This window comes from Orbicella faveolata, unplaced genomic scaffold, assembly GCF_042242905.1.
Source record: "Orbicella faveolata isolate gen_17 unplaced genomic scaffold, um_ofav_v1 contig_26, whole genome shotgun sequence".
Taxonomy (NCBI): Eukaryota; Metazoa; Cnidaria; class Anthozoa; order Scleractinia; family Merulinidae; genus Orbicella; species Orbicella faveolata.
The window spans coordinates 10560406-10570812 of NW_028301554.1; the positions used below are offsets into that span (position 1 = coordinate 10560406).

Sequence of the window (10407 nt, forward strand, 5' to 3'; positions counted from 1 at the left end):
CCTTTTCCTCGTGCCAAGGCCCCGCCGGCTAGGAGGAACAGACGAGAATACAGACGAGAATAAAGGTTCGGCAATGGTTTGCTAAAAGGTCTCACTAACAAGTTCTAACACAAGTTACTCAAAGTTTGGTGATGTAACTGTAGACACAAGTCCATTACCAAGCTTATGATTGAATTGTAACTATTTTGTAAAACAACTGTTCAGTGCTGCATGTCAATTTAAATATCCCGAGCATTATGTTTTTCTGTAAAGAATTAACTAATTAAATACTACACGGTAAAGTCGCACCAAATGTATTCGCTATATATAATTATGAAGCTGAGAAAGCCGTTTTATTTTATTTCGAAAAGATTTGGGAAATGAAACAGGCAGAGTCGTGAATTCATGATCTTAATTTGTATTTACTGATTATTTCAAGTTTTCTTTCATCAGTTTTATGTCTCATCTTCAAAGTGTTAAATGGAATATAGAGAAATACTGATGAACAAAAGTTACAGAGCTATAGCTCAGGAGTGGCGGCATATCTCGTGGATCATTTTTATAAAGAATGCAGGGCTTTATTGTCAGACTAGAACTAGGACAACGCTAATTATGAAAAGAGAGCAGAACGAAGCGCCCAATGTCATTGTGCTTCCGCCAAACAGAGAGGTAAACCAGTTTCCCGAGTCTTCTCGAGAATCCTTTTCGCCGCCGAGTTCATTTCTAAATGGCGAATGTTTAACGAGTTCTTTGTTACACATGTTGGCGTGACACCATTTGATGCATGTGTTTCCATGACATCCCGCTGGTTTATGCCAGTCTCGACCACAGCCCATGTTCTTTATTCTTCCTCTGTATTCAAAGAAGCAGGCGTTTTCGTAATGTTTGCATTCCTGGGGCGAGTGAGCTATACAAGCTGACAGGTCGTGCCGTTCATTGGGTGGACACATGTGGCAACGCAGAGACGAGCCTGTTGACAAATTGAAATGAATTCTTTAACACATTGCACAAACATTATTACTGATCAGTAACAAACAGTTGTGGGATGGTTTTAGTAGAATCGAGGTGATTATAAAACAGACAGATCTATGTTCACCTCGCTGTTACATAAAGAACTTATTCCGCGCGTGCTGATCTCTAGAATCAGTTCAGTGGCATTCTTTTAGTCACTTTTCTCTTTTAACCAGAGTACAGAGCTGTGTATGAAGAGGGTTTACACCATAAAAAAGGGAAGACATCTTGCCGAGACTTCGGACAAGTAACGAACTCCGGGACTGTAAATATAATTTCCACTGTGAAATGTATTGCTACATCGTGTTTTAATTAACAAATAAAGAAGCCTCGACTGTGCTGTGTTCTGTTGTAAAGCACGCAGGAAGCGGTAGAGCACGAAAGAAGTGTAGGGGAAAACACGAGACGTAGTCGAGTGTTTTTCCCTACTTCTTGAGTGCTCTACCGCTTCCTAAGTGCTTTACAATAGAACAGAGCACAGTCGAGGCTTCTTTATTTGTTTTATGATAAAGAATCAGATAACTTCCCCACGCATTCGGCTGAATTTTCAAACCAAACTTTATTTTCCAAACGACCAAAAGTGGCGTCAGCCGTGCACTGTTCTCTGATAAAGCACGCTAAAATAAGCCAATCACGATCCTTGTTAGAATTGTTCAAATAATTTGATTGGCTAACGAAGCGACAGCTGTCAATCACAAACTGGACTTCAGCTAGGCTTTCAGTTTCGAGTAGTTTGAGCGGCTTTCGAGAGAAGAACGATGCCTTCAAAGTTCGCTTTTAAGTTAATTTTTAAATACGGATCTAAAGGCAGGTAAAGGTTTATAGTCCAGAGGAATCCAGCCGTATTGTGGCCCATGAAAACGAGTACGTTTCCAGTGGAAATTACGAAATGCCGAGTTGAATTTGAAAGGAGCTACAGTTATTTACGGCTTGTAGCCGCATGCAGCAAGATCGCCCGAACTAACGTAAAAGTTAGAAAGACTTAACGGCTCCCACTGGTTCTACTCCGAGCACAAAAGAGAATATCAGAGCAAGTTTTGCACTGACCACTCATTGGTTTACTTCGCTGAGATGACCGGAGAATGAGCGTTACTACACTGCATGTAGGTGTTGTTTGAGCAAATGAGCATTTTTAATTGTAAATTTACAAAAATAAAGCTTCTCATCATAAACAGAGACAATTCAAAGGTTGTTTTCTGTCGTTGTTTTACTTCCTAGTATAATTTCTGCCTTCGTAACAAATATAATGTCTTTATCGAAGCACTGTTTAGGTTGAGAATTTGTTTATTCCGCTACAGCTGTACATGTTTTGTCGGCGGGAATCTAGCAAAACTTGTTATTTTAGTACAGTTTTACTGCAGAAAAATAGCTCGCTTCCACTGCGTCTGTCTGAGTCACAGGGGATGTTTAATTTGGGTCAAATTTGTCAAAATTCCGAAGCAAAACTTTGGAAGCCAACTTACCGTCATCAACCCGTGCTCTGTTCTCTGATAAAGCACGCTGTTTCAGCCAATCAGAGCGCGCGTTATATGGAAACTTTATTATAATATGGTGTAAATCACGGAAATAGCTGCTTTATCGTTTCGGGTTATAAGTCTATATTTAAAGTACAAAACGCCCAAAGTTCTGGGTATTGTGATAAAACGCAACGGTTAGTTAAAGAGGCTAGAAAGATAGTGGTGGAAGCCCTGGGGGTGGAAGATACTGAAAAATATTGAACCCGAAAGAGAACAATCTGTTCGTTTGATTTTAGTTACTGCTCCTTTCTTACTAACTTAGAAATGTAGCAAAACATCGTATTCACCGTTTTTTTGACTTTTGAAGAGTACGGTTTAGATATAATAGCCAATCGAAGTTCCAGAATCCTCTATTACTTCATGGTATATTTAAGACGTATCCATCGAAGTAGCGATCAATAGTTACAATTATCCCGTGTAATCTGTCTTGATACTTTATTGACAGGGCTGAAGGCTGAATGGGCTAAAATCAGACGATATTAGGTGATATTGAGCACGAAACGCACTCTGTACTGCTTGATAAACTGTGGTGGTGATACAGTGCTTTACATCGCCGGATTAGAAGAATCATGGGAAACTATGTATGTCGCTGGGTCTCTGGGCATTGGGAGAATTTCTTTTTGTAGATTAATTGGTAAAATGGCCGGCTGGAATTCTATAGTTATATCTCAGTTATATCTTAGTGTTTCAAAGGGAAGTAAATCATGAGCGTGACATAGATTAGGGAAAAGTATCGTGACAACACCACGTAATCGACCAAAAATAACCCTTGTTTTCATCTAGTCGCATGTTTGGTAGCCTACGAACGCAGACGTATTTCCGGCTGTCGCTTGTCTCCGCCGAAAATAACGTCTGCGAACCCGAGCCAGGAAACGATTTCGGTGACTTAATGACTTTTGTTTCTCCTTGGCCAATCAGATTCCATGATAAAATGAAACTCAAGTGCTCGCAGCGAATACCTCGGTTAGTAGTTCTGGGGCTACTTGAGCTAAACTGTGATTGGCTTAAAATTCCTACGTCACAGAAATCGTTTCCTGGCTCGGGCTCGCAGACGTTATTTTCGGCGGAGACAAGCGACAGCCGGAATACGTCTGCGTTCGCAGGCTACATGTTTGGAAACTGTCCTTTACTCCACTTATTACCTGCCACGAGTAATAATGAGTTGACATGCGGATATTCAATTCACACCAATCCGCAGGAAGCACTTGTATTAGTTCTCGTGTAAGTAAGATAACTTCCTCTCTTTTTGACTCTTTTATAATAAATTCTTCCTCTATTTGCATGTGACATCTGGGGCGGCTTTTTGATCTGTTTCCAATTTCGTGCCCTGTTTTGAGAGGAAGCGGTCAGTATTGACATTCGTTTCATTTGCATGAAATGCAAGTTTTGCAATGGGACTGCATGCTGTCTGATTCAAAAGTAATTGTATGAATACGACTCTGAAGACTGTCAAAATTTAGCAGTCAGTTATTCGGCGTTAAAGCGGCGTTAACAGTCAGTTATTCAGTCAGTCAGAATCCAAATTGGAGTAGGACGTATTACCTGTTAATAATATTACATACGAAACTTTCCAAAGTACTTTTTAAAATTCGACAGGTATCCAAATTAAAAATTTGATTGGTCGGGGGCGCGCATGTTATGCATCTTGGGCTCAATATAATTATGTACACACGGAAAGTCGCGTATTTCACAAGTTTTGAAAACCGGAGACATTTGCCATTAGAGATAAAAGCCTCCTTAAGAAAACCGGAGAGGATGGGCGGTTCTGTTTTTCGATTGGTATTAATTTACTAATCGAAAGAGGAGAGTTCCATTTTCGTCACGTTTTACGTCCAAGTTTGCCTTCTAACACATTAACAGTGAAGTTGCGAAGTTCAATGTTGCAAAAATCATGAAACTCCAAGAAGAAATTCGAAATTCTCAAATGTAGCTGCTCTTAGTTAATGTTACAAGACCTTAGAACAGTCAGTTTACTCTGGAGAAAGTTGCTAATGCACCAAGAGACATTTTGGTCATCAGGCGGTACAGCGACCAGCTGAATGCTATCGAGCGTGAGAGCAAAGGTTTAAAAAATTCAGTGGATTTTGGCAGGATTGAAGACTTCATTGATTGTGAAGGAGACTTGTATCCAGGGTTCAGGTAGGAAATGTGTTCTGAAGTTATTTGGACTGGCTCGCGTTTTAGCTCGTTTTAGAACATGTCAAATAACCTTATTGAGCTTAGCCGTTTGGCTGCTCCGATTATTTAACTACGAAACGTTTGGAAGTTTTTTTTGGTGATTTTACGTACGATGGGCATTATAAGAAAAGCTTGTTATAAACACTGCCTAACCCAAGCTTAACTCAAAGAATTTCGGTGGCCTCGATTATGGAAGATTTCCGTTCTTGACTATTAGCAAAAAGGTTTGTTTTTCTTCAGACATGACTAGCAAGGGATATAGAGTTTACTGAATTGGTATGGAAACCTCAAGTTGCACGTCGAAATTCGAGTTGGACTTCGAGTTATCGTGAACAGCGTTCCAATTAGCTTGAGCAGCGTTCAGGTTCAGTGTCAATAATAGAAATTGTAACTTATATTCTTAAAGTAGTCTTGCCAACTCCAAAGGCCGAACTCGATTTTCCATCTCGATGATCTCCGACCCTGATTTAATCTAATATCAATATACTAAACTTAAATGTAGTCAGGTTTGTAGTTTTTCGTACCTGATATGATGAATGCTGCAAAGCAAAATGTGAACAGATGTTTGTTTGGATATTTCATAGTCTTCAACAGTATTATGGGAGCAGACAATTAGCATTATACCAAGCATGTACGTCACAAAAAGCGTATGTCGTCATTGGTAATTCTAATTATCGTAATGATCCAGCGCGCGGCCGATCTTTGAGGCAGTGACATTTCAATCCAGTCGCTACCGATCAAACAAAGGAACGAACGAACGATCAAACCAATGGATGACTTCATGACTGAGCTGACTGACGGCGAATGAATGATACATGGTAGCTACTCAGAATATTCAGTTTTCAGAACAAGAAATGTTGCGTATCCGGAAATTTTTATAAGCAGATTAACTTGTTTAAGTATGGCGCAGGATATTACTGAGCGATGGGCCGGAGGTCGCCGTTCTCCCCTTCAAGTTCAAGGCTCAGTCGACTAATCAATAAGTTTCAAGTTTTTCTTCTCACCGTACAATGTAGATACTAATAAATGACCTATGTTTAGAAGGATATAAATTATATATAACCTAAATTCTACACAAAACTTGTTGCCATGCCTGCGCGTTCGAACTCCAGGAGTACCATCGCTTCGCGAGGAATTAGCTTATGTTTCCAGTTTTTGTTTCCTTATTGGCGTATTTCTTCATTTTTGATTATTATAGCCATCGTGTATAGTTGTATAGTTGTGTATGTATTGTTTGAAATTTAAAACATGCCGCGCCTTCAGTTCGTTTTGCTATATTTAGTAAACCAGAATTAGGGGAAAAAGGGTTTTTTTTTAAATTTCCAGTCTCACAGATCACGAGCCTAAAATCTTCATCAAGGAATTATAAAACCAATATGGCAACAAGGTGGTTATATGAGGTAGAGATACGAAATGGTAAGGCCTATCCTGATTGTACTGGCAGGCCAATAACATTTTTGTCTTTTTTCCCCGGTTAATTGGTTTACAAGTGGGTTTGTTCACGCAACTTTGTCATCGAATTGGCTTACTTGCCGTCTACAAACCATTCGTACTTGAAAAGATGCTAACGAGCGAACGATCGAGTAACTCAGATACTAAACAAAGAAAGATGTATTAAAGAACAGTTTATTTCGAACTACTTTTTGTTAGTTGCGTTTAGTTTCAGCTAAGTTCTCCAAACGTGTGTTTTCGGTGTGAAATTTTGTGCAAAGTTTGAAGTTGTACTGCAAATAAAAACAATGTCTATCAGTCGTTGCGAATCATTTGAAATCCGACTTTTCTACCGTAAATTGAGTAGAAGAAAGCAAACTGAAATTACTGTTGAACAGAGTTTCTCAGGACTGGATGACTAGACCACAGTGCAGGACCAGTCGTCCATTTTACGGCTGGTTGGGAAATTCAAATAACCATTCACTTTCAGTCTTCCCAGCGGTCGATATTTTAATAAAAAGTCCCAAAATGTCAACTATGTTTTGAAACTTTGTTTGCTTCATTTACCATCTGCCTAGGGTAATTATGAGTTGAGATGTGGATACTAATGTCCGGCCAAGCACCTTGTTCCTCTTTACATACGATCACTACTACTGCTCTGATATATTATATGGCAAAGGGTTATTTTTGGGACATTTTGTCGCCTGTTTTTGAGATGCAATATCTTGGCTTTCCTGAGAGGACGTGGGCGACCTAGGAAGTTGTTACCTACACTGACATCTATTAATTTGCCTTAAAAGGTGTTTGGAGCAAACTCACGAGAGGTCGCACGTTTAAAAACCAGAGACATTTATGTTTATTTCTCTTAAGGTAAGGAAATTGAAAAGAATTGCAAACGACTGGTTTATACTGACAATATCAGATATTTTGGTTAATGCAGCCAATGTTGCTCAAAGCCGTTCTGCGTCCTTGGTCCAGGTTGGTCTGTTTTGCCGGTATCTTCACAGCAATAGCTCGTGAGCGACATCAAACCATAAGATGGTTTTTTCGGTAATGTAAATAACCTCGTTCATTTTAATGGAGTAGCAAATATTGTAGAAAAGATGTTTACAATATTTGCCTCATTAGCATAAGCGATTCACTTTCTCATCGGGCGACAAAAACATCAGTTCTGAATATGATTGAAAGGGCATACCACGATTAACAGTCGAAAGGAAATTGAACCCGATGTATGGCACACATTTTGTGAAACGCGGGCCTAAAAACTCAAGATTTTTCAGAGTGTATGGGCTAATTAGCGCTTTTACCAGCCAAAAATTTTGCAACTTTTGAAAGCATCACCTTCAATATTACGCCAAAAGAGCTGATACTTTCGCCATGCACTAAGTTTCATAAATTCCTAGCCAATATGATACCTTATCCGTCCACGCAAAGTCGTATGCTAACGACGAGGCGAAATAAACAACGACGCCTCCAAAGATTACCCGAACGTTATCCAAAAACGGCAGATTGTGTACGTTGAAAAACTTTTACTTCAACATCTGTTTGTATTTCATTTCCACCAAGTCAGAGTTCTGAATCGTCCAAAAACATGAACCCGACAAAATAATTTAGTGATTAAATGTGAGAAAAGTGTTGCCATGTCAACTTGATGGTAAGAAACAAACGTGTAGAACACTGAAATTTTTAAATTTCCTTTGCCAAAAAAAGTAATTAAGTCCTAAACTCTCAAGCTTGTGGTAACAAAAGCAATCAAAGATCATTGCTCGTCTCCCTAGAAGCTAGTGTAAACATCGCAATTTTTTTAATTATTGCCGAAAAATGAATCTCTCCCATGAATTAAAATGCTCCAGTTTTTTTTCAGTTATCAGTTTTGCGAGATGATATTGATAAAAAAAAAAAATTGGCAGCTTGATTTCATGTAAAGAAATCTCCAGGGCCAAAATTTAAAATAGTCAAAGCGTATTCTAATACCGATTTTACATATTATTATTATTATTTTTTTTTTTTTTTATAGATAAGAAAATGAGAAACAGTTCTCAGACAGATTTCAGAGACAGCGAGGATGGCGGCCATATCTCTGCCGACAGCATCTTACGAACAATAGCTTACTCCGTTATTCTCATACTTGGGCTTGTGGGTAACGTCTTTGTTCTTTACGCTTTAAAGCAGAAGAAGAAAAGAAGAACTGCAAATGACTGGTTTATACTTAACACTATCAGATATTATGCTTATTATGTGCATTCCAGCTGATGTTTACTTGGAAGTCGGGAATTTTCCGTTCAACACATTATTTTGCATGGTTTTTATAGTTCCATTACCTATAGTAACATCAGCTGGCGCCAACGAATGCGAGGAAGAGTGGCCTAGCATTTACAAAAACCTGTATACGGCTATTCTTGCGGTTTTTCAATATTTGCTACCTTTAGCAATCATCACTGCAGCGTATATATCTATTGCTATTTATCTTTGGAACGAGGGAGCCTCACAACAAGCGCTTAACATCCAGGGCGATATCGCCTTGAGGGCGGCAAGGAAAGATAATATACAGGTCTTAAAAGCAGTTATCACTGTTGTCATCTTCTTTGCAGTGTGCATGCTCCCAAGTCAGCTCGCGTGGTTGTTGTGGGAGTTTGGTAAAGCAAAACACAAGGATGCTGCAAAACATTTATTGAAATTTGCTCCTGTAACAAGCTATCTTCATAGCTGTGCAAACCCCTTAATATACGGAACTTTCATGGCTTTTTTCCGTAAGGAATTTAGACTACGGCTAACGAAATGTTTTTCATGCTGTCATGGATTTATCTGTGTTTTGAGAAGAGGGGAAATCCATCTCTACCAGGTCTCCTCGTCCCACAGAGAAGCGCGCCAGCAACATGATAACGGAAAGGCCAATAATGACATCATTAGTGCAAACAGTGAGACACGAAGGGGACGTGACGGGTCTTCGATTGTGACGCGCAAGGAGATCTTGGATGCTAAAATTGGAACGCAAAGAAATTTTGGATTTATCAAAGAAGAATGCGAGGAAAACGAATCAGAGACTCACCTCTAACACAATAGGGAGTTTACGAAGCCACGACGCCGACGCCGAGGACAACGTCGATTAAAAAATGATTTATATTTTACCAACGAATCTCGCGATACTCTTAAGTCATTTACTTTGTTTATCACTGTCAAAACTATCGCAAAACTAAATCCGGAACACAGCGATAAATTTGAAATAAAAATTTTAAAAAATCAGCCGTCATGGTTCACGCTCTCCAGACAACGCAAAATTTGGTCATTTCACGTTGTTGTTTTGCAGAGGACGGCAAAGAAATGTACCAACAATTATAAGGCAAGTGCACAGCCATTGTACTGCTCATTAATTCTTTTGTTCAGTGACGTTCCCGTTGCCGTTGCCGTCGTGGTTTCGTAAACTCCCTAATATTAAATACGATGCCTGGTCGAGTTCGACCACAATTTGCTCAAAAAAGGATTATTCGAAGGGGCCATGTTTAATCTGCTTTCAAATTCTCGAAATACGAGTGTGTCAAATGAAATAAGGCTGTAGGTAGAATCAAACTGAGAAGAAATACAGTGGGTTATTTTACTCTTATTGTCAAACCTCTCATCAGCCTCTGGCGCGGATATGAAAGAAATCCTCATAAGAATAAAAACTTTTATTGTTAACACAAAGTAAATTCCAATCTCGATGAAAAATTGATTTCAGCCGAGCCTCCGGTAACGAATAGCTTCTGTAACCTCCCATAACCCGACATCTCTCCCAAGTGGACACTTTGATTTTTCTACGTTAAGCTCTAAGACAATTGCTGCAAGTCTATTTAGATGAACAGCGGTCACATTAAATACTTCTGAGTCGAGAAATAGCCAATCATGTGGCATGCCGTTTTGCGCGCGTAGAAAGTCCAAGACAGCTTAACACGCATTTTCATCGAAAAAAAAAATCCACGAAACACCCTCGCAGCGTGCGTGGTAACATTTTCTGCGAGAAAATAAGTTACCATGTCCAAAAATAACTGAGAAGGTTAACCTTAAGAGTATGGCTGTCATGTATATGGGCGATTAATTCTCTCAACCTTTTTCCTCTCTTGCCCAAAGTTTGTCACAGACGAGTTAGGTTGGAATTACAATGGAGCGGCCTTAAATTGTAAATACGAATATTGAAGCTAACTTACCATCAGTCACTGGGCTCGTCCTTATAAAATAACATTAAAATCATCGTAAAATTCACTTTTTGACATTATCTGGCCGAAATCCCAAGTAATATTAAAGAAACACAGCTTCT

The 10407-nt window shown here is 39.2% G+C and overlaps 2 protein-coding genes across 3 annotated transcripts; one reads left to right on the forward strand and one right to left on the reverse strand.

The window, feature by feature from the left end:
• Nucleotides 1-381: 381 nt before the first annotated feature.
• Nucleotides 382-5276, reverse strand: LOC149108114 (uncharacterized). The gene is made up of 2 exons (XM_089295770.1): nucleotides 5210-5276; nucleotides 382-949 (listed from the first exon to the last, which is right to left on the reverse strand). The coding sequence occupies exons 1-2, from the start codon at nucleotides 5265-5267 to the stop codon at nucleotides 564-566; spliced, it is 444 nt and encodes a 147-aa protein (XP_089151896.1). The 5' UTR covers nucleotides 5268-5276; the 3' UTR covers nucleotides 382-563.
• On the forward strand, nucleotides 4157-10352 carry LOC110053285 (galanin receptor 2b-like). 2 transcript variants are annotated; one of them, XM_020759500.2, is made up of 2 exons: nucleotides 4157-4646; nucleotides 8134-10352. In XM_020759500.2, exon 2 carries the CDS (start codon nucleotides 8311-8313, stop codon nucleotides 9169-9171), a length of 861 nt encoding a protein of 286 aa, XP_020615159.2. In that variant the 5' UTR covers nucleotides 4157-4646; nucleotides 8134-8310; the 3' UTR covers nucleotides 9172-10352. The 2 variants fall into 2 exon arrangements, with proteins under 2 accessions (XP_020615159.2, XP_089151895.1); XM_089295769.1 differs by lacking the exon at nucleotides 4157-4646 and adding an exon at nucleotides 5296-6986.
• The last annotated feature ends 55 nt before the right edge of the window (nucleotides 10353-10407 follow it).